At 45.5% G+C, this 25,404-nt stretch overlaps 1 protein-coding gene and 1 gene segment (V, D, J or C); both read left to right on the forward strand.

The window, feature by feature from the left end:
- Nucleotides 1-25,404, forward strand: part of LOC120989007 — a 769,594-nt gene that overhangs the window by 332,940 nt on the left and 411,250 nt on the right. The gene's annotated exons all lie outside the window — the stretch shown is intronic.
- LOC120989010 overlaps nt 1-25,404 on the forward strand; it is a 369,628-nt gene that overhangs the window by 71,549 nt on the left and 272,675 nt on the right. Inside the window, 1 exon segment of the C gene segment in view lies at nt 6,961-6,971. Within this exon segment, the coding sequence occupies nt 6,961-6,971 (11 nt within the window).

A 25,404-nucleotide genomic window follows, 5' to 3' on the forward strand; every position in this document is an offset into this window, starting at 1 on the left:
ACTGTCTAATACTCTGTAATTCCTCTAGCGTCGTTCTATGGAAACAGTAGGTTTAAGGAGTACACCAAATGCTTGAAATAACTTCTTTATTAACTTCAACTTTTCTTCATATAACACTGCCGCCTCCCAGGGGAGGGCTGGCAGCCTTAGTCCTGGGGGGCAAATCCAGTCAAGTGGCCCATTTTTAAAAGCCCCTCCTACATTTAATAGGCCACTCCCAACACACACTGTACAGCTGACATTTTATAGTGGAGGCCTGTCTACACATCATACGGAGAGGGGGGACCTGTCCTGGCTGCACTGCCTGCTTATACAACAAGCTACAGCCAGGAAGCTCCTCCGCTCTCCTCACTCCCCTGATCCTGCTCAAGGCCTGTGGTTCCCCCCACCATCTGCCACCCGCCCGTCGCCTGCTACCCCCCTTGACCGTCCTCACCCAGCTCTAAATCCTCCTTCTGCAAATGGCAGGGGGAGGAGCCGGAGCATCTCCTCTCCTACATAGCGCCCCCTACCTCTTACATCCAGTGATGTCACCTTTGTTGTAGACGTTCTCTTTCCTCATCTTCTCCATTCAGACCAGACCGCCATGATGATTCTTCTGCCATCTCCCGTCTCTGCAGAGATTGAGAAACAGACATTAGTTTCCTGCCACCCCCAATACTATACTGCAGAAACAGTACCCCTGGGAATACTACTACCACACAGATAGTGCCCCCTTAAACAATTATTGGCACACAGTGCTCTAAAAAATAACTGCGCCCAGACACTAATAGTATAAAGATAATGTCCCCCAAAAATAATAGTGCTAAGCTGATACTGTGCTAGGGTGCCCCCAAAGTAACAGTGCTCCCCAAAATCCCACCAATAGAAATATTTCTCTGCCAGAGCACACTTAGTAGTAATAATGCCCCTATAGTGCCCTAGTAATCATGTTCCTCATAGCCCCCCAGTAGTAGTAAAGCTCCCCATAATACCCCCTAGTAGTACTAATTTTCCCTATAATATGACAGAACATGAAATACCCCCGCTTAGTGCCCGCAGTTGAGCTAATGTCCCCATAATGTATGCCAGTATAAAATACCCCTATATAGTGCCCCAGTAAATGCACTCATACTGCTCCTCCCCCCCTTCCCCATAGTGTCCCCCATAATATGCCAGTAAAAAAAATGCCCCTTAGTACCCCCAGCAGATGCCCCTATAGTGCTCCTCTCCCCCACAATGTGCCAGTAAAAAAATTCCCCTTCTTAGTGCCACCATATGCCCCAATAGTGCTCCACTCCCCCATAGTGCCCCCAAATAATGCCCCATAGTGCCGCTCTCCCCTATAGTGCCTGCCATAATGTGCCAGTAAAAAATGCCCCCTTAGTGCTACCAAATGCCATAGTGCCCCCCATAATGTTCCAATACAAAAGGCCCCTTTAGAGCCCCCACTTCCCCATAGTGCCCCCAAATAATGCCCCTATAGTAACACCAAATGCCCCATAGTGCTGCTCTCCCCTATAGTGCCCCCCAGAATGTGCCAATAATTAAAAAAAAGCCCCTTTAGAGCCCCCAGATACCCCCATAGTGCTCCTCTCCCCCATGGTGCCCCCCCATAATGTGCCAGCAAGAAATGCCCCCATAGTGCCAGCTCCTCCAATAGTGCCAGCTCCCCCCATAGTGCCAGCCCCCCCATAGTGCTAGCTCCCCCTATAGTGCCAGCTCCCCCCATAGTGTCAGCTCCTCCCCCATAGTGCCAGCCCCCCCATAGTGTCAGCCCCCCGCATAGTGCCAGCTCCCCCTATAGTGCCCCCCCCCATAGTGCTAGCTCCCCCAAAGTGCCAGATTCCCCCCCATAGTGCCAGATCCCCCCCCCATAGTGCCAGCCCCCCCCCCCATAGTGCAAGCCCCCCCATAGTGCCAGCTCCTCCCCCATAGTGTCAGCCCCCCCATAGTACCAGCTCCCCCTATAGTGCCAGCCCCCCATAGTGCCAGCTCCCCCATAGTTCCAGCCCCCCCCCCATAGTGCCAGCTCCCCCATAGTTCCAGCCCCCCCCATAGTGCTAGCTCCCCCAAAGTGCCAGATCCCCCCCCATAGTGCCAAATCCCCCTATAGTGCAAGCCCCCTCTATAGTGCCAGATCCCCCCCATAGTGCCAGCCCCCCCTTCCCCCGCCCCCCGCAAAGAAGAAAAAAAAAACAACACTAATACTTACCTCCATCAGCAGCGATTGCAGGCCTCTTCTGGCCTGTGTCCCTGCTGTGTGCTGCCCGGCTCAGGCGTCGCAATGATAATGACGTCATCGCTCTGCCTGAGCCGGCCTCTGATAGGCTGCAGGCATTAGTGCCTGCGGCCTATCAGAAGAACAGGGGAGGGACACGCCTCTCCCTCCCCTGCCCCACAGCACACAGGGGACGTGTATGGAATAGATTTTAGGAACCGGGAGATGGAAAAAGATGCTTGGTCGGTCCTCTTACTTCCAATTTTGGGCACTGCGCGTACGGCTTGCAATGTACTGTGCCACCAGATATGAGTGGTGTGTTTAAGTAGTACTATTCCTATCAGTTTAATCCCTGTTACGTCCCCTATCAGGGGACGTGTATGGAATAGATTTTAGGAACCGGGAGATGGAAAAAGATGCTTGGTCGGTCCTCTTACTTCCAATTTGGGGCACTGCGCATGCGCCGTGTAATGTACTGTGCAATCCCAATATGAGTGGTATGTTAAGTAGTACTATTCCTATCAGTTTAATCCCTGTTACGTCCCCTATCAGAAGACGTGTATGGAATAGATTTTAGGAATCGGGAGATGGAAAAAGATGCTTGGTCGGTCCTCCTACTTCCAATTTGGGGCACTGCGCGTGCGCCGTGCAATGTACTGTGCCACCAGATATAAGTGGTGTGTTAAGTAGTACTATTCCTATCAGTTTAATCCCTGTTACATCCCTTATTATTATTATTATTATTATTATAATTATTTATTATTAGTTGTGTTAAGTAGTACTATTCCTATCAGTTTAATCCCTGTTACGTCGCCTATCAGAGGACGTGTAGGGAATAGATTTTAGACAACCGCAAAGAGTTGTCAATAGTTGACACTCTCATGACATAAATTTTATTCCTCTATGCGTCAATCTTGGTGTAGTGATGACTGTGCTCGTGCGCACGTTTGGGAGATTGCAGGCGATGGGGTTTTTTAAAAGCCTATGGTCGTGCTGAGGTAGTTAAGTGACAGTTAAGTGACCCAGAAAACAATGATTCTGCAGTGTGGGCCCATTGTTGGCCTAGTAGGCTTTAATGATCACCTTAGATGATCACAAAGAAAATTTATGTTTTTTCTATGCAAAATTATCCAGCCGATCGCTTTTGGTCTGTTCACAATGAAGCAACGACCTTATCATCTGGGGTGTGCCAACATTGTCATTGCCAACACACTCATAGAGGTGGTCGCTTCATTGTGATATGCAAGCCCCTTCACCACAACAAGGTAACGATCACGAAGGGGAATTGACACATGTATGTGCCTTTTTTTTTTATTTGTTTTTGCAGCCACAGTGCAGCACCAGAGGCCAGAAAAATTAGGCATGTACACATGCCTGAAAAATCAGGTATTGATGCAGCCGCTGTAGCAGCGGCCAGAAAAATTTATGTTTTCCAGGCAGAAAGTGCACTAAAACACTGCGGCTTGAACCCTAGTTGGTGGCGGATAAGTCACGCAAGTCATCCGGCATGCAGAGATAAAGTACAGCAGCGTGTGGACCATTTTTAGCCCAAGGCAGTTCATCTCATCATCACCAGGCCTTTATTAGTCAAATGTATCGCCCACTGTCAGTCCCTTCAGGATCCATGCCTCATTCATCTTAATAAAGGTGAGGTAATCTAGATTTTTTTGACCTAGGCGACTTCTCTTCTCAGTGACAATACCTCCTTCTGCACTGAAGGTCCTTTCTGACAGGACACTTGAAGCGGGACAGGCCAGAAGTTTTATCGCAAATTGGGATAGCTCAGGCCACAGGTCAAGTCTGCACACCCAGTAGTCAAGGGGTTCATCGCTCCTCAGAGTGTCGATATCTGCAGTTAAGGCGAGGTAGTCTGCTACCTGTCGGTCGAGTCGTTCTCTGAGGGTGGACCCCGAAGGGCTGTGGCGATGCGTAGGACTTAAAAAGCTCTGCATGTCCTCCATCAACAACACGTCTGTAAAGCGTCCTGTCCTTGCCGGCATGGTCGTGGTAGGAGGATTACTTTCACTTCTTCCCCTGTTAGATTCCCGTTGTGCTGTGATATCACCCTTATACGCTGTGTAAAGCATACTTTTTAAATTTATTTAGGAACTGCTGCATCCTTTCCGACTTGCGGTAATTCTGTAACATTTCAGGCACTTTCTGCTTATACCGGGGGTCTAGTAGTGTGGCCACCCAGTACAGGTCGTTCTCCTTCAGCCTTTTTATACGAGGGTCCCTCAACAGGCACGACAGCATGAAAGACCCCATTTGCACAAGGTTGGATGCCGAGCTACTCATGTCCCGTTCCTCGTCCTCAGTGATCTCACTGAAAGTCTGTTCTTCCCCCCAGCCACGTACAACACCACGGGTACCAGATAGGTGACAACGAGCACCCTGGGATGCCTTCTGTAAATTGGTCTTCCTTCTCCTCCTCAAAGCCACATTCCTCCTCTGACTCCTCTTCCTCACACTTCTCTTCCAGCGTTGCCGCAGGTCCAGCAAGCGATGCTGATAAGGCTGTTTTTGGTGGTTATGGTGACCACAACTATTCCTCTTCACGCTCATCTACGGCCTGATCCAGCACTCTTCGCAGGGCAGGCTCCAGGAAGAAAACAAATGGGATGATGTCGCTGATGGTGCCTTCGGTGCGACTGACTAGGTTTGTCACCTCCTCAAAGGGACGCATGAGCCTACAGGCATTGCGCATGAGCGTCCAGTAATGAGGAAAAAAAATTCCCAGCTCCGCAGAGGCTGTCCTGGCACCCCGGTCATACAAATACTCGTTGACGGCTTTTTCTTGTTGGAGCAGGCAGTCGAACATAAGAGTGTTGAATTCCAACGTGTCGGGCTGTCGCAAATCAAGCGCCTCACTGGCATGTTGTTTCGCCGCTGGATATCTGAAAAGTGCGCCATGGCCGTGTAGGAACGCTTGAAATGGCCACACACCTTCCTGGCCTGCTTGAGGATGTCCTGTAAGCCTGGGTACTTATGCACAAAGCGTTGTACAATCAGATTCAACACATGTGCCATGCACGGCACATGTGTCAACTTGCCCAAATTCAATGCCGCCAACAAATCCGTTGCTTCCGTTGTCACACACCACTTTGCCGATCTCCAGTTGGTGAGGAGTCAGCCACTGATCCACCTATGCGTTCAGGATGGACAGGAGTGCTGGTCCGGTGTGACTCTCTGCTTTCAGGCAAGTCAACCCCAAGACGGCGTGACACTGTCGTATCCGGGATGTGGAATAGCCCCTGGGGAGCTGGGGGGGTGCCGTTGATGTGGAGCAAGACGCAGCAGCAGTAGAAGAGGACTCAGCTGAGGAGGTTATGGAAGAGGATGGAGTAGGAGGAGTAGAGAAGGTGGCAGCAGGCCTGCCTGCAAGTCGTGGCGCTGTCACCAACTCCTCTGCAGAGCCACGCATTCCATGCTTGGCAGCCGTCAGCAGGTTTACCCAATGCGCAGGTGAGATGGACCCTTGCCCCAACACTGTGTGCCAGACATGCCATGACTTCCTTTTGCACAATCGAGTACAGGTTGGGCATTGCCTTTTGTGCAAAGAAATTTCGGCCAGGTACCTTCCACTGCGGTGTCCCAATAGGTACACATTTTTGGAAGGCCTCAGACTCCACCAGCTTGTATGGTAAAAACTGGCGAGCTAAGAGTTCCGACAAGCCAGCTGTCAGACGCCGGGCAAGGGGGTGACTTTGTGACATTGGCTTCTTACGCTCAAACATGTCCTTGACAGACACCTGACTGTAGGCAGATGAGCAGGAACTGCTCAAGGCGAGAGACGGAGTGGCGGATGGTTGAGAGGGGGCAAGGAGGACAGCAGTGGTTGACGTGGCTGAAGATGCTGGACCAGGAGGAGGATGGCGGCTTTGAGTTTGTGTGCTGCTTGTACTCATGTGTTGATCCCATATGCGTTTGTGATTTGATATCATGTGCCTTCGCAAAGCAGTTGTACCTAGGTGGGTGTTGGACTTCCCACGACTCAGTTTCTTTTGGCACAGGTTGCAAATGGCATCGCTGGTGTCAGAGGCAGACACACAAAAAAAATGCCACACTGCTGATCTCTGCAATGACGTCATTCTTGTGGTGGCAACAGCATGCGTTGATTGGCGTGCTGTCTGTCTGACCCCGGTTGCCGATGCATGCTGTCTGACTGTGCCACTAGTTACTTGCGACGACCTCCCCCTGCTTCCAACTCGTCTCCTCCTCCTCTCTGTCTCCCCATCTGAACTTTCTCCCTGTTCTTCTCTTCGAACGGGCACCCACGTGACATCCACGGACACATCGTCATCATCAACCGCTTCACTTGTATCTGACACCTCAGCAAAGGAAGCAGCAGCGGGTACAACATCATCATCATCATCACCGTACGTCCATGTGTGTAATGCTGCCTGACTGAGACATATCCCTGTTATCGACATCCTCTGGCAATAATGGTTGCGCATCACTCATTTCTTCCAACTGATGTGTAAATAACTCCTCTGACAGATCAAGTGAAGCAGCTGTGGTGCTAGTGTTGGTGGTGGCGGCAGGCGGGCGAGTGGTAACTTGAGAGGTGCCCGAAGCTGAGCTGGAGGAGGATGGTGCCTCAAGGTTCCGAGCTGAAGCTGTAGAAGATTGGGTGTCCTGTGTTAGCCAGTCAACTATGTCCTCAGAACTTTTTGAGTTCAGGGTACGTGTCCTCTGAACACTGGGCATTATTCTAGGGCCAAAAGGAATCACAGCACCACAACCACGACGGCCCCTGCGGGGTGGCCTGCCTCTGCCTGTCCTTTTTTTTAGATTAGCTTAGTTCTACTATGCGTGCAAGCTACTGTGACACCAGATATGAGTGGCACTGTGCAGTGGCAGAGGTTGGCAGAGTAGACATTGTAGGCCTGACACACACGCTTGCAGAGAACTAACTGCTATTCAATCTATTACAGTCAAAATTGTTTTTTGTTTTTTTTAATGTAATCTACTGTGACACCAGATATGAGTTGCTCTGGTGACACTATGCACTTGCAGGGCCTGAAACACACACGCGCGTGCAGGCAACTGACTGCTATTATATTACAGTCAAAAAATATTCTTTATTTTTTTAAATGCAAGCTGTGACACCAGATATGAGTGGTGGCACTGGGCAAGTGGGCACAGTATATGCTGTGAGCCTGACACACACGCTGGCAGGAAGGCAACTGCAATTAGATTACACAGGAAAAAATAAATAAAAGCAGACTGATGTTCTAGCCCTAAAAAAGGCTTTTTTGTGTGCTGTTCTTACAGCAGAGATCAGATGAGTCCTTCAGGACTGTAGTGGACACTGAATACACTAACCTAGCTATGGATTTCCCTATTATATCAGCAGCAGCTACACTGTCCCTCCTCTCACTAAGAATACAGCTTCCGAATGAATCTAAAATGGATGCTGTCCAGGAGGTGGGAGGGTCTGGGAGGGAGGGTATGATGCTGATTGGCTGGAATGTGTCTGCTGACTGTGAGGTACAGGGTCAAAGTTTACTCAATGATGGCGAATAGAGAGCGGACCGAACATCGCATGTTCGCCCGCAGTAGCGAACGCAAACAAGCGATGTTCGCCGGGAACTGTTCGCCGGCGAATAGTTCGGGACATCTCTAATGAACATTATATAACTGTTTAAACTACCTATTTTGGCCTCTTGTTCCCATAAAACTCAGCTCTCAGTGGAGTAAATGTCTCTTCAGCTCCTGTCTCTGGTGAATAATGATTCTAGCAGCAGGAGCTGGGGGAATTCCCAAACAGGCTGTGTGTGAAGCTGGCTGTGATTGGTCTAGACTTCTGCCCAGCAACATCAGATTAACACTATACTTTCTGTTGTTTCTGCTGTGTCACTGAGCTTACCTTACATTACAAAATGAATCTTAAAGGCATATTATCATTTTCTGCTTCTGTGAACACAAAATATATAACAGTTATATGACATCCAAAACATGATGTCACAGTAAATAACTCTGCTTTTGTCTTTAACACATAAATATAGGAACTGTATTAAGGTTATCAGGATTAGCTGTATACACCAATAAGCTATACTAGCAACCAAGGACAGGTCTTAGCTGGCCAGCTACAATAGACGCTATATATATTTTAAGGTTGAGCGAATCGAAGTATCCGAAGTGAAGTCAATCCAAATTTCAGGGAAAATTTCATTTACCACGAAGCCGAAATTCCAAGTGCTTTGTGGTAACGAATCACTTTTCCCTGAAATGGCATTTAAAAAAACAACACACCTCATCCATTTGAGCGCAAAGAGGCCACCGTGGCTATCTTGATTGAAGATCCTGCACAAAATCTTGCGCGCAGTGACTTATGACATCACTACTAGTGATGAGCGGCAGTGACAATATTCGAATTTGTGATATTTTGCGAATATTTTGTAGACTATTCGTCATATATTTGTGATTATATTCTTGATTGCGAAAATCGGCAATGTAATTTGCACGTATTGCGCGCGCAATACAGGTGTGGGTCACTTATGTAACATTTCTCAAGCTGGTATAAGTTTCCTGAGACTGCAGAAAATGGTTGGCACATTACAATAGCTTTATATGCAGATAGAGTGCTCCAATATATTAACGATTGCGCAAATCGGCAATTAATGATGCGCATATATTTGTGCAATACGTGCAACTTGTGACATCACAGCACTATGTCTGTAGCATGTATGTATGGACAGCAGAACCTATCACACTACCTAACACCCTGCACTGGAACTTATCAGCTGCACTATAGTTCAATCTAACCTACACTGACTATCTCCCCCTATCTGAATTATATATACACTGCTCAAAAAAATAAAGGGAACACAAAAATAACACATCCTAGATCTGAGTTAATTAAATATTCTTCTGAAATACTTTGTTCTTTACATAGTTGAATGTGCTGACAACAAAATCACACAAAAATTAAAAAATGGAAATAAAATTTTTCAACCCATGGAGGTCTGTATTTGGAGTCACACTCAAAATGAAAGTGGAAAAACACACTACAGTCTGATCCAACTTTGATGTAATGTCCTTAAAACAAGTCAAAATGAGGCTCAGTAGTGTGTGTGGCCTCCATGTGCCTGTATGACCTCCCTACAACGCCTGTGCATGCTCCTGATAAGGTGGCGGACGGTCTCCTGAGGGATCTCCTCCCAGACCTGGACTAAAGCATCTGCCAACTCCTGGACAGTCTGTGGTGCAACGTGACGTTGGTGGATAGAGCGAGACATGATGTCCCAGATGTGCTCAATTGGATTCAGGTCTGGGGAACGGGTGGGCCAGTCCATAGCATCAATACCTTCGTCTTGCAGGAATTGCTGACACACTCCAGCCATATGAGGTCTAGCATTGTCTTGCATTAGGAGGATCCCAGGGCCAACCACACCAGCATATGGTCTCACAAGGGGTCTGAGGATCTCATCTCGGTACCTAATGGCAGTCAGGCTACCTCTGGCGATCACATGGAGGGCTGTGCGGCCCTCCAAAGAAATGCCACCCCACACCATTACTGACCCAATGCCAAACCGGTCATGCTGGAGGATGTTGCAGGCAGCAGAACGTTCTCCACGGCGTCTCCAGACTCTGTCACGTCTGTCACATGTGCTCAGTGTGAACCTGCTTTCATCTGTGAAGAGCACAGGGCGCCAGTGGCGAATTTGCCAATCTTGGTGTTCTCTGGCAAATGCCAAACGTCCTGCACGGTGTTGGGCTGTAAGCACAACCCCCACCTGTGGACGTCGGGCCCTCATATCACCCTCATGGAGTCTGTTTCTGACCGTTTGAGCAGACACATGCACATTTGTGGCCTGCTGGAGGTCATTTTGCAAGGCTCTGGCAGTGCTCCTCTTGTTCCTCCCTGCACAAAGGCGGAGGTAGCGGTCCTGCTGCTGGGTTGTTGCCCTCCTACAGCCTCCTCCACGTCTCCTGATGTACTGGCCTGTCTCCCGGTAGCGCCTCCATGCACTGGACACTACGCTGACAGACACAGCAAACCTTCTTGCCACAGCTCGCATTGATGTGCCATCCTGGATAAGCTGCACTACCTGAGCCACTTGTGTGGGTTGTAGACGCCGTCTCATGCTACCACTAGAGTGAAAGCACCGCCAGCATTCAAAAGTGACCAAAACATCAGCCAGGAAGCATAGGAACTGAGAAGTGGTCTGTGGTCACCACCTTCAGAACCACTCCTTTATTGGGGGTGTCTTGCTAATTGCCTATAATTTCCACCTGTTGTCTATCCCATTTGCACAACAGCATGTGAAATTGATTGTCACTCAGTGTTGCTTCCTAAGTGGACAGTTTGATTTCACAGAAGTGTGATTGACTTGGAGTTACATTGTGTTGTTTAAGTATTCCCTTTATTTTTTTGAGCAGTGTATATAAGTTAAAGGGATTCTGTCACCTCGTATAACACAAATTCAGATTTTAAAGCAGTCATGCTCCACAGCTTACCTTGAATCGGCTGTGCTGTTTTTTATTGTAATCCGTCCAGCAGTTTTGGAGAAAAACGACTTTTATAAAACCCTGAAGGTGCCCAGAGGGGCGTTATGTTCCCCTTTGCGTGCCCAGTAACGCCCCTCTTACAGTGCCCAAAACGCCTTCCTCCAGAATCCCTAACCGCCCACAGCGTCTCATCCCTCTCCTCCCCCTCCCTGACGACCGAGTGAAGTCTCGCGCAGACGCAGTACCCACTGAGGGCTGCGCCAGTGCGATTTGCTGGAGACTGAGGGCAAGAGCTTCATCGTCGTCACTGGGCATGCGCCGAGCCCAGTGACGTCCGATGCTCGCGCGAGACTTCGCTCGGCCGTCAGGGAGGGGGAGGAGAGGGATGAGACGCTGTGGGCGGTTAGGGATTCTGGAGGAAGGCGTTTTGGGCACTGTAAGAGGGGCGTTACTGGGCACACAAAGGGGAACATAACGCCCCTCTGGGCACCTTCAGGGTTTTATAAAAGTCGTTTTTCTCCAAAACTGCTGGACGGATTACAATAAAAAACAGCAAAGCCGATTCAAGGTAAGCTGTGGAGCATGATTGGTTTAAAATCAGAATTTGTGTTATACGAGGTGACAGAATCCCTTTAACTGTCTAATGTAATACAACAACGCACAGAGCACAGCAATGATACTGCTGTCTCTTTCATAACTGCAATAAACTTTAGAAAATGGCTGCTGGGAGGTTTTTATATAGTAAGGGGTAGGCAACTTTTCTATTGGCTGGCTGCTAGGGATGTTGCTAAGCTCAGACAAAGACATTGCAGCCTTCTCATTGGCCCACAAGCAAGAAGCAGAGAGGGAGGGATCATGGGTTTAGAAGAATTTTTTTTTAGAATATTCGCGAATACGAATATATAGTACTATACAGGGAGTGCAGAATTATTAGGCAAGTTGTATTTTTGAGGATTAATTTAATTATTGAACAACAACCATGTTCTCAATGAACCCAAAAAACTCATTAATATCAAAGCTGAATATTTTTGGAAGTAGTTTTTAGTTTGTTTTTAGTTTTAGCTATTTTAGGGGGATATCTGTGTGTGCAGGTGACTATTACTGTGCATAATTATTAGGCAACTTAACAAAAAACAAATATATACCCATTTCAATTATTTATTTTTACCAGTGAAACCAATATAACATCTCAACATTCACAAATATACATTTCTGACATTCAAAAACAAAACAAAAACAAATTAGTGACCAATATAGCCACCTTTCTTTGCAAGGACACTCTAAAGCCTGCCATCCATGGATTCTGTCAGTGTTTTGATCTGTTCACCATCAACATTGCGTGCAGCAGCAACCACAGCCTCCCAGACACTGTTCAGAGAGGTGTACTGTTTTCCCTCCTTGTAAATCTCACATTTGATGATGGACCACAGGTTCTCAATGGGGTTCAGATCAGGTGAACAAGGAGGCCATGTCATTAGATTTTCTTCTTTTATACCCTTTCTTGCCAGCCACGCTGTGGAGTACTTGGACGCGTGTGATGGAGCATTGTCCTGCATGAAAATCATGTTTTTCTTGAAGGGTGCAGACTTCTTCCTGTACCACTGCTTGAAGAAGGTGTCTTCCAGAAACTGGCAGTAGGACTGGGAGTTGAGCTTGACTCCATCCTCAACCCGAAAAGGCCCCACAAGCTCATCTTTGATGATACCAGCCCAAACCAGTACTCCACCTCCACCTTGCTGGCGTCTGAGTCGGACTGGAGCTCTCTGCCCTTTACCAATCCAGCCACGGGCCCATCCATCTGGCCCATCAAGACTCACTCTCATTTCATCAGTCCATAAAACCTTCGAAAAATCAGTCTTGAGATATTTCTTGGCCCAGTCTTGACGTTTCAGCTTGTGTGTCTTGTTCAGTGGTGGTCGTCTTTCAGCCTTTCTTACCTTGGCCATGTCTCTGAGTATTGCACACCTTGTGCTTTTGGGCACTCCAGTGATGTTGCAGCTCTGAAATATGGCCAAACTGGTGGCAAGTGGCATCTTGGCAGCTGCACGCTTGACTTTTCTCAGTTCATGGGCAGTTATTTTGCGCCTTGGTTTTTCCACACGCTTCTTGCGACCCTGTTGACTATTTTGAATGAAACGCTTGATTGTTCGATGATCACGCTTCAGAAGCTTTGCAATTTTAAGAGTGCTGCATCCCTCTGCAAGATATCTCACTATTTTTGACTTTTCTGAGCCTGTCAAGTCCTTCTTTTGACCCATTTTGCCAAAGGAAAGGAAGTTGCCTAATAATTATGCACACCTAATATAGGGTGTTGATGTCATTAGACCACACCCCTTCTCATTACAGAGATGCACATCACCTAATATGCTTAATTGGTAGTAGGCTTTCGAGCCTATACAGCTTGGAGTAAGACAACATGCATAAAGAGGATGATGTGGTCAAAATACTCATTTGCCTAATAACTCTGCACGCAGTGTATTCTAAATCTTTGTGAATTCTTGAAGTTGCGATATTCGCGATTAATATTCACGATATGAATTTGCGCACAATACTAATCACTACATTGCCCAGCGTCAAGGCGTCATCATGGACCACACGAGATTTTGTGTGGGAACTTCAGTCAAAATGGCCGCAGCGGCCTCTTCGAGCTCGAATGGATAAGGTGAACATTATTATTATTTTAACGGATTAACCCCTGAAAGCCCTCACTATTATTCTCAGATGCCGCGATCAGCATTGAACATGGCATCTGAGAGGTTCAATGACGTGGGCAGTGTAATCGCCGTTCCCAGTCATTGTTCCCACTAGTTACAAAAAAATGTGCTTTGTGACTAAGTAATTTGTCGTAAAGTTAATTTCTTTGTGAAATTCGGCGAAGAAGCGAATCGAATGTTTTACACTTATTACAATTTGTGTTTTTCACAGTCATGCCTACACATATGTTTTGCAAAAAAAAATTGCCCACACCTTTTTATTTTAGTTTAGTATATTTTCATTTCACACCCTTGTTTTCAGCATGCACTTGTCACACTCAATCTCATTCATTCATCATTATTAGGGTCCATTCACACGTCCGCACATGGCCGCAACTATAATAGAAATGCCTTTTCTTGTCCGTGGCTGCAGACAAGAATAGGACATGTTCTATTTTTTGCGGGGCCGCGGAACAGAAGTGCTGACAGCACCTTTTGCAGCCCTATTGAAAATGAATGGGTCAGCACCGGTTCCGCAAAATTGCGGAATGAATGCGGACCCATTATGCGGACATTAGTGATGAGCAGCGGGGCAATATTTTGTAGAATATTCGTTGCTATTATTTTCTTGATTAAAAAATCGGCAATGTTATATTTGTGTAATGCGTGCGCAATACAGGCATGGGTGACTTTTGCTACATTTTCCAAGCTGCTAAATGGTTGGAATGGCAGAACATTTAAAATGGCTTTATATGCAGATAGAGTGCTCCAATATATTTGCGAATGCGCTAATCGGCACTAATGATGCGCATATTTTGGCGCAATACATGCAACTTCACATTTTAGCAGGTCTGATTGTTGTGAACTTGTGACAGCACAGCACTATGTCTGTAGCATGTATATATGGACAGCAGAACCTAACACCTTGCACTGCAACAGCTACACTATATCAGGATATAACCTACACTGACTATCTCCTACTAACTATCTGTATTACTATATATATAAGCTATCTAACTATCTATCTAAAGTAGCGTGGAAAGCACAGAGCACAAGTGACACTGCTGTCTCTCTCAGAGCTTTAAAAAAACTGTAAAAAATTGCTGCTGGGGAGGTTCTTATATAGTAAGGGGTAGGCAGCTTTCCTATTGGTTGCTAGGGATGTTGTTAAGCTCAGAAAAATACATTGCAGCCTTCTTATTGGCCCACAAAAAAGAACCAGGGAGGGATCATGGGTGCAGATGAAAAAAAATCTAGAATATTCAAAAATACTAATATATATCTCTATATTCTAAATATTAGCAAATTCTGTAAATGCCAATATTCGCGATTAATATTTGTTAAATAACCAACATACTCTTCATATTCCATTCATTCTTTGTTCACAATATTCATTCATACACATCCCTCACCTACTCATTGCAATTACTCCTATGGAACCCGCCATTTCTGATCATATCTTTTTTGTTATCGCAATACTCTTATTTCACACTCTGTCTCACTAATCGTATCATTACCTACCTACTATGGTTATAATCATGTTAGCTATTACATGTTTTATGCATCCTATATCACATTCACTTTTTATTATTCACACACTCTCACATATATCTTTTTTATCATTATTAATTATGATTATTTATTTTAAGAGGACCTTTTACCGCTCCTGACATGCCTATTTTAGTAGCTTCATGCATTCCCCACGTACTAACAATTCTGAAGCATCTATTCTTAAGTCTCTATGTTGTACCATTCCTTTATTATTTGCACTAGAAGTTATTGTCACGGCCCCTCCCATGACAAAAGTGAGAAGATCAGGGAGATTGGCAGCACGTGAGGCTGATAGTCTCTGTTCTCACCTTGCAGTTTGTTGTTTAGTGATGACCACACCACTTGTCAGGTGTTGCCTGTGGTCATTACTGAGGCTCTATTTAGTTCAATCTCGCACTGCTTACCATGTGGTTGATATTTCCTGCTTGGTGCTTGTTGAGCTTGTGTGTTGTTCCTGTGGATCACCGGCTTCTCCATTCCCTCTTTAAAGCTAAGTGCTTTTGTTGTGCATTTTGTTGTGCCACTTGTGTGTGGTGTTACTAGACGCTGGGTCCTTCAACTGGGAAGGAACCAGTAGTATCATTCCCTGCCACCATTCCTAGGGATTTCCAGGGTCTCCGGGGCATAGGTTCGGGTGTATGAGTTTTTCCAACTTTAGGGTCTACTCATACTGGCAGAAGTCAAAGAGAGGTCTAGGGATTCCTAGGAGGTCACCTTCTCTCTTCCTTAGCTTTGAGGCCTAGACTCTGGTTTATTTCTTGCTGTGAGTATTTGCAATGAGCCGGACCGGGGTTAAAGTTACACGGACGCCAAATTATGCAGTGGGTCATGATATGGGTATGATAGTCTATAATTTTGTTTGTGACGCCAATTGCAGCGTGCGCAGGGTACTAACACAGGGCCCTTTAAGGTGTTGTAACTCACGTAGCAGGTTAGGAATGCCAGAGTGGTGTAATGTCTCTGTATGGTAGTGGTAATGGTGTCAACGGTGTCTCCTACCTGGGTACGGCTGGACTCCTGGATCCTGGCTCATTTGCAATAAATTGAGTGTGGTGCTAGTAGGAGTAATAGAGGGATTTGCAGCAGAAATTGAGACCCAGACCTTGGGTAAAGTTCAAACTTGTCTTTACTGGTAGTAACTTTCATCCATGCAAGATACAGCATTAGTCTTTGGTCCCAGCAGGTATTGGCAATGTGTGGCAGGAATATACACTGCTCAAAAAAAATAAAGGGAACACTTAAACAACACAATGTAACTCCAAGTCAATCACACTTCTGTGAAATCAAACTGTCCACTTAGGAAGCAACACTGAGTGACAATCAATTTCACATGCTGTTGTGCAAATGGGATAGACAACAGGTGGAAATTATAGGCGATTAGCAAGACACCCCCAATAAAGGAGTGGTTCTGCAGGTGGTGACCACAGACCATTTCTCAGTTCCTATGCTTCCTGGCTGATGTTTTGGTTACTTTTGAATGCTGGCGGTTCTTTCACTCTAGTGGTAGCATGAGACGGAGTCTACAACCCACACAAGTGGCTCAGGTAGTGCAGCTTATCCAGGATGGCACATCAATGCGAGCTGTGGCAAGAAGGTTTGCTGTGTCTGTCAGCGTAGTGTCCAGAGCATGGAGGCGCTACCGGGAGACAGGCCAGTACATCAGGAGACGTGGAGGAGGTCGTAGGAGGGCAACAACCCAACAGCAGGACCGCTACCTCCGCCTTTGTGCAAGGAGGAACAGGAGGAGCACTGCCAGAGCCCTGCAAAATGACCTCCAGCAGGCCACAAATGTGCATGTGTCTGCTCAAACGGTCAGAAACAGACTCCATGAGGGTGATATGAGGGCCCGATGTCCACAGGTGGGGGTTGTGCTTACAACCCAACACCGTGCAGGACGTTTGGCATTTGCCAGAGAACACCAAGATTGGCAAATTCGCCACTGGCGCCCTGTGCTCTTCACAGATGAAAGCAGGTTCACACTGAGCACATGAGACAGACGTGACAGAGTCTTGAGATGCCGTGGAGAACGTTCTGCTGCCTGCAACATCCTCCAGCATGACCGGTTTGGCATTGGGTCAGTAATGGTGTGGGGTGGCATTTCTTTGGAGGGCCGCTCAGCCCTCCATGTGCTCGCCAGAGGTAGCCTGACTGTCATTAGGTACCGAGATGAGATCCTCAGACCCCTTGTGAGACCATATGCTGGTGCAGTTGGCCCTGGGTTCCTCGTAAAGCAAGACAATGCTAGACCTCATGTGGCTGGAGTGTGTCAGCAGTTCCTGCAAGACGAAGGCATTGATGCTATGGACTGGCCCGCCCGTTCCCCAGACCTGAATCCAATTGAGCACAACTGGGACATCATGTCTCGCTCTATACACCAACGTCACATTGCACCACAGACTGTCCAGGAGTTGGCAGATGCTTTAGTCCAGGTCTGGGAGGAGATCCCTCAGGAGACCGTCCGCCACCTCATCAGGAGCATGAACAGGCGTTGTAGGGAGGTCATACAGGCATGTGGAGGCCACACACACTACTGAGCCTCATTTTGACTTGTTTTAAGGACATTACATCAAAGTTGGATCAGCCTGTAGTGTGTTTTTCCACTTTAATTTTGAGTATGACTCCAAATCCAGACCTCCATGGGTTGAAAAATTTAATTTCCATTTTTAAATTTTTGTGTGATTTTGTTGTCAGCACATTCAACTATGTAAAGAACAAAGTATTTCAGAAGAATATTTAAGTAATTCAGATCTAGGATGTGTTATTTTTGTGTTCCCTTTATTTTTTTGAGAAGTGTATCTTCTGCTCTATCATGTGCCTGGAGCTTTTGGAGGAAAGGACGTCTGCTTTGGATCTCTAAACTGTGGCAGGAATTTGGCTTCTGCGCTTTCTATCTTCTGCTGTCTGGGGCCTGACTAGCTGAGGAGGAACATGGCTTCTCTTGGGTCTCTGGACGGTACTCACAGCTATCTTCACAGGGTATGGTTCTTCCTGGAATTCTGGCATTGTCTGCCTGCTTCTTCCAGCTTAGGCTGCAAGGCTCAGGCTGGGGATTATGATCAATTGTTTCAGCTGAGACAAGATCCTGGCTTTGGATCCCTATAACTGGTAGGTCCTACACACACACCCTACCCCTAGCAGGGGGTGGGTTACACTCTAGCTAACTTCCTTCTCTCCCCATGAGGCAGGATGTGGGCATAGCCCACTTCTGCTCATAGAAGGGGGAGCTGAACTGGAATGTACTATTCCAGTTCAGAAACACTAAACTGTAACTAAGTCCCTGGATTGTTTGAGGATTTGCATCATTTAATTTACAGAACATGCCTACAACTTTGAAGATGCTTGTTTTTCTTTAATTGTGAAGCAAACAAATAGAACAAAATAACAGAAAAAGTCAATGTGCATAACTATTCACCCCCCTAAAGTCAATGCTTTGTAGAGCCACCTTTTGTGGCAATCACAGCTCCAAGTCACTTTGGATAAGTCTCTATGAGCTTGCCACATCCTACCACTGGGATTTTTGCCCATTCCTCCTTGCAAAACTACTCCAGCTCCTTCAAGTTGGATGGTTTGCACTTGTGAACAGCAATCTTTAAGGGTACTTTCACACTTGAGGCAGAAACTGCCGGAACTGCCTGTCGGATCCGGCAATCCGGACGAAAACGGCTGGCATTTGTCAGACGGATCCGGATGTGGATCCGTCTGACAAATGCATTGCAATACCGGATCCGTCTCTCCGGTGTCATCCGGAAAAACGGATCCGGTATTTATTTATTTTTTGTATTTTTAAAGGTCTGCGCATGTGCAGACCGGAAAACGGGATCTGTTTTGCCGGAACACTTAATGCCGGATCCGGCACTAATACATTTCAATGGAAATTAATGCCGGATCCGGCAAGTGTTCAGGATTTTTTGCCGGAGAGAAAACTGCAGCATGCTGCAGTATTTTCTCCGGCCAAAAAACATAAGAGGGACTGAACTGATGCATCCTGAATGGAATGATCTCCATTCAGAATGTATTAGGATAAAACTGATCAGTTTTTTTCCGGTATTGAGCTCCTGTGACGGAACTCAACACCGGAAAAGAAAAACACTAGTATGAAAGTACCCTTAGTCTGACCACATATTTTCTATTGGATTGAGATGTGGGCTTTGACAAGGCCATTCCAATACATTTACATGTCTCCCCTTAAACCACTCAATTGTTGCTTTAGCCGTGTGTTTGGGGTCATTGTCCTGCTGGAAGGTGAACCTCCGTCCTAGCCACAAATCACGCACAGAGTGGTACAGGTTTTGTTCAAGAATATCCCTGTATTTAGCACCATCATCTTTCCTTCAACTCTGACCAGTTTCCCAGTCCCAGCGCTGAAAAACATCCCCACAGCATGATGCTGCCACCACTATGTTTCACTCGGGGGATGGTGTTCTTTGGGTGATGTGATGTGTTGAGTTTGCTCCAGACATAGCGTTTTCTTTAATGGTCAAAAAGTTCAATTTTAGTCTCATCAGACCAGAGCACCTTCCTCCATACTTTTTTGGAGTCTCCCACATGCCTTTTTGCAAACTCACAACGTGCCTTTTTGTTTTTAGCTGAAAGTAATGGCTTTCTTCTGCCATAAAACCGAACTCTATGGAGCGTACAGCTTATTCTCATCCTATGTACAGATACTTCAGGTTAGGCTGTGGAACTCTGCAGCTCCTCCAGGTTTATCTTAGGTCTCTATGCTGTCTCTCGGATTAATGCCCTCCTTGCCCGGTCCATGAGTTTTGGTGGGCTGCCGTCTCTTGGCAGGTTTGCTGTTGTGCCATGGTCTTTCCACTTGGTTATGATAGATTTGATGGTGCTCCTGGGGATCATCACAGATTTGGATATGTTTTTATAACCGGACTTGTACTTCTCAACAACATTGTCCCTTACTTGTTTTGAGAGTTCCTTGGTCTTCATGGCAGTGTTTGGTTAGCGATGCATCTTTCTTAGGTGTTGCAGCCTCTGGGGTCTTTCAAAAAAGGTGTGTGTATGTAATGACACATCATGTGACACTTAGATTGCACACAGGTGGACATCATTTCACTAATTATGTGACTTCTGAAGGAAATTGGTTGCACCAGAGCTTTTTATGGGTTTCCTAACAAAGGGGGTGAATACATGCCAATTTTCTGTTTTCTATTTCTAAACAATAGTTTTATTCATATATTTTTCTCATTTCACTTCACCAACTTAGACAATTTTTTTTCTGATTCATCACATACAATTCAGATTAACAAAACATTGAACTTAAGGCTGTAATGTAACAAAATACAAAAAAAAGTCAAGGGGGGTGAATACTTTTGCAAGGCACTTGTATTGTTCTATGTTGAGTTTTCTTGCCATAACAACTTTTTATTATGTATATAATGATATCCTTCAAGCAATATCAATCAATTCTGCTCTTTACCTTAAAGCTTCACAAATATGGCTACGGCGGTGCGTACTTGGTTCTGCGCATGCGCCAGCCCGTGACGCGTGACTGCATTGTCTGCAGAGCCAGGTGTGCCATGTAGAGAAGGGCACCAATTTATATAACAACTTGCCCCAGGTATGTGCCTAAGATTACTATTGGCTGCGATCTAATCGATTTATGAAACCTGTGTGTATTGCCGTACACTCATTCTGATTGGTCTTGTCTAACTAAATTGCCCGCTAGCATCCTTAACATACTACCCTAAGTTAGTATATATACCCAGTGTCAGACTGGGGTACCTAGGGCCCACCAGTAAAATTTATTTTGGTGGGCCACATACGGATACATTTAAATATAATAAATAATCTAACAAGTGTTTTATATGAATATCGGCTGATTGAGGTCCTGTACATTGAATATAGGTATGTAGTGCAGTAAATCTACTGTGTTATGTGCCACTTGTGCAGGGGGTCGGAGACTAGGGGGCCCACCTTGCTCATGGGCCCACCGGGGGATTCCCCTGTACCCCTGTGGGCCAGTCCGAGCCTGTATATACCCACCATTCATGCTAGTTGATCACAAACCCCTGAGGAGGTTGACCTTGAAATGCTTGTAGGGGAGTGGCCGTGGTCTGTATCAGTATTTTGCACTATGATATTATCTTTGTTTCAGAATTTTCCAATCATGCTACATATTGTTCTCACTTTAAGAATCATGTTATAGATATTTTTATTGGTATTCATCTGAACGCTCTTATCCATTCTTACTTATTTTTACTATTACTATAATACAATTTATAGAGCTACATATAATTATTGCACTAGCTCTAAGTTTGACTAATCCTGTTCCCAGACCACCCCTACCACAAGAGATGTATTTCTATTTTTAATACTGTCTTGTCAACTTGTGAAACAGTCTATAATAAATTAAATGAATTATTGCATCATGATTATTGATTTAATAGATTGGACTTTTTTTTACATATACCTTGATCGGTGTTCTATCCTGGAGGCCTTGACCAGTAATTGTAATGCTAGAGTAGATGGGGGCATAACAAAAGTTGCCCCTTTGAAATACATGTACATCAAATGCAGGAAATACCTCTGGCTTAGTATATATATATGATATATCAATTTTCAGAAAATGTTTTTGTGTACATTGCATAGTTTTAAAGCATTAGTTATGTTACCATTTTAATAACAAGACTTTTAATAATGCACATGAAGTCCCCGCAACTTTTTAGGCGACTTTCACATCTGCGATTTTGCTGTCCAGTTTGGAGACCCGGCATGGGTCACACAATCAGTACAGTACAGTACAGTACAGTCACACAATCAGGTTTCATCTTTTTTCTTTTAATGATCTTTTTATGATTTTAACATATCATAGGCAACAGGATCCCATACAGTGAGATATTAAAAGTAATACATCATATATGCGATGCAGATGAAAATGCACAAATTTGAAGCCTAGAGAACATATATTTACTGAAAGACAGAATCTGGTACACCCTAGGAAGTACACCTGTATAAGATTGCCATCACATTTCAGTTTATAAGCACATTCCTACTAACTCAAACTACATAAGTGAAGTCAAAACAAGGAGGGAATGTTGAGCAGGGAGGGGGTGTGGGTTGGGAAGGTAGGTGTGAATAAGAAAAGTGGCATTTAAATTGGATGATAGTAATGTATTCAAATGTACTAATGTAATATCTCAGAGGTCTGAACTTCACAAATCCGTATTATAAAGCCAAGATGGTATAATATAATATCTAGATCATTTTTGGAGAAGGAGGAGAAGTTAGGGCGGTAACATGAGGAGTATCTTGGATAGCAATGGGGACCAAATCTGGGTGTATTTGTGATGTGTTCGGAGTTCCCAGTGTGAAAGTCTTGCTATGTACAGTCGTGGCCAAAAGTTTTGAGAATTACATAAATATTGGAAATTGGAAAAGTTGCTGCTTAAGTTTTTATAATATCAATTTGCATATGAAGAGTGATCAGATGAATTGCATAGTCCTTCTTTGCCATGAAAATTAACTTAATCCCCAAAAAAACTTTCCACTGCATTTCATTGCTGTCATTAAAGGACCTGCTGAGATCATTTCAGTAAACGTCTTGTTAACTCGGGTGAGAATGTTGACGAGCACAAGGTTGGAGATCATTATGTCAGGCTGATTGGGTTAAAATGGCAGACTTGACATGTTAAAAGGAGGGTGATGCTTGAAATCATTGTTCTTCCATTGTTAACCATGGTGACCTGCAAAGAAACGCGTGCATCCATCATTGCGTTGCATAAAAATGGCTTCACAGGCAAGGATATTGTGGCTACTAAGATTGCACCTCAATCAACAATTTATAGGATCATCAAGAACTTCAAGGAAAGAGGTTCAATTGTTGTTAAGAAGGCTTCAGGGCGTCCAAGAAAGTCCAGCAAGCGCCAGGATCGTCTCCTAAAAAGAGGATTCAGCTGCAGGATCGGAGTGCCACCAGTGCAGAGCTTGCTCAGGAATGGCAGCAGGCAGGTGTGAGCGCATCTGCACGCACAGTGAGGCGAAGACTTTTGGAAGATGGACTGGTGTCAAGAAGGCCAGCAAAAAAAGCCACTTCTCTCCAAAAAAAACATCAGGGACAGATTGATCTTCTGCAGAAAGTATGGTGAATGGACTGCTGAGGACTGGGGCAAAGTCATATTCTCCGATGAAGCCTCTTTCCGATTGTTTGGGGCATCTGGAAAAAGGCTTGTCCGGAGAAGAAAAGGTGAGCGCTACCATCAGTCCTGTGTCATGCCAACAGTAAAGCATCCTGAGACCATTCATGTGTGGGGTTGCTTCTCATCCAAGGGAGTGGGCTCACTCACAATTTTGCCCGAAAACACAGCCATGAATAAAGAATGGTACCAAAACACCCTCCAACAGCAACTTCTTCCAACAATCCAACAACAGTTTGGTGAAGAACAATGCATTTTCCAGCATGATGGAGCACTGTGCCATAAGGCAAAAGTGATAACTAAGTGGCTCGGGGACCAAAACGTTGACATTTTGGGTCCATGGCCTGGAAACTCCCCAGTTCTTAATCCCATTGAGAACTTGTGGTCAATCCTCAAGAGGCGGGTGGACAAACAAAAACCCACTAATTCTGACAAACTCCAAGAAGTGATTATGAAAGAATGGGTTGCTATCAGTCAGGAATTGGCCCAGAAGTTGATTGAGAGCATGCCCAGTCGAATTGCAGAGGTCCTGAAAAAGAAGGGCCAACACTGCAAATACTGACCCTTTGCATAAATGTCATGTAATTGTCAATAAAAGCCTTTGAAACGTATGAAGTGCGTGTAATTATATTTCACTACATCACAGAAACAACTGAAACAAAGATCTAAAAGCAGTTTATCAGCAAACTTTGTGAAAACTAATATTTGTGTCATTCTCAAAACTTTTGGCCACGACTGTAGTCTACCTTGCCCTGCCAGAGAAAGACAGAGGAGACCTCCATGGATTTCCAATGAGTGGCGATGAGTAAACAGGTGGCCGCTAATAAGATTCTGATTAGGCGCAATGCTTTCTTGGGACAACTATCTGGAAAAAGGGATAGCAATGCAATCTCAGGGTTCTCAGGTAGACGTCAGCCGCTAATGTTGTGTATACTAGTGACCACATTGCTCCAGAATTTGGACATTTTTCAAAATGATCACAATATATGTATAAATGATCCTGGCATTTTCAACAGGCATCTGATGTAGTCCCATACATCCTTTTAAGCCTGGAAGGAGTCAAATGCCATCTCTGAAAAATTTTGTATGCGTTTTCTTGGATCGTAATACACCTAGAAAACATTTTAGGTGCTGATAGAACCATTCAGATATCAGTAGGGGAACATTTTAAACCCACATCCCTTTCCCATTCCCTGATTAAGTATATGGAAGCTGGAATTTCTAGGTTCAGAAGTTTGCAATTGATAAGCAATAGAATGGGATGGTTGGACATAGCCTTAAGATTCTTGAACCAAGTAAGTGTTGATGGGTAGAGATGGCCCGAACTATCCGACGGCGAACAGTTCCCGGCGAACATAGCTTGTTCGCGTTCGCCTCTGCCGGGCGAACACATGCGATGTTCGGTCCGCCCCCTATACATCATCATTGAGCAAACTTTGACCCTGTACCTCACAGTCAGCAGACACATTCCAGCCAATCAGCAGCATACCCTCCCTCCCAGACCCTCCCACCTCCTGCACAGCATCCATTTTAGATTCATTCTGAAGCTGCAGTCTTAGTGAGAGGAGGGAGACTGTAACTGCTGCTGATTTAATTGGGAAATCGATAGCTAGGCTAGTGAATTCAGTGTCCACTCCAGTCCTGAAAGACTCATCTGATCTCTGCTGTAAGGACAGCGTCCTGACAGCACCCCAAAAAGCCCTTTTTAGGGCTGCAACATTAGTCTGCTTTTTTTTTTTCCTTTATATACATATTGCAGTTGCCTGGCCTGCCTGTGTGTGAGGAGCTGCAGGCCCACAGACTGTAGTGTGCCCACTGCCAGTGCTCACCCCTGTCATTCCGTGTGGCACAGGACTTTGCTTAAAAAAAGGCACTTAATTTTTACACTTTAATCTAAGGTTAGTTGCCTGCCAGTGTGTGTCAGGCTGACTTCCACTGACTGTAGTGTGCCCACTGCCAGTGCCCACCACTCATACCGGCTGGCACAGGACTTTGCATAAAAAAGGCATTTAATTTTTACACTTTAGTGTAATTTCAGCTGCTTGCCTGCTGCTAGTGTGTGTCAGGCCGACTTCAACTGACTGTAGTGTGCCCACTGCCAGTGCCCACCCCTGTCATCCCGTGTGGCACAGGACTTTGCTTAAAAAAAAGGCACTTCATTTTTACACTTTAATCTAAGGTTAGTTGCCTGCCAGTGTGTGTCAGGCCGACTTCAACTGACTGTAGTGTGCCCACTGCCAGTGCCCACCCCTGTCATCCCGAGTGGCACAGGACTTTGCTTAAAAAATAGGCACTTAATTTTTACACTTTAATCTAAGGTTAGTTGCCTGCCAGTGTGTGTCAGGCTGACTTCCAC

Source organism: Bufo bufo, chromosome 2 (assembly GCF_905171765.1).
Source record: "Bufo bufo chromosome 2, aBufBuf1.1, whole genome shotgun sequence".
Classification (NCBI taxonomy): Eukaryota; Metazoa; Chordata; class Amphibia; order Anura; family Bufonidae; genus Bufo; species Bufo bufo.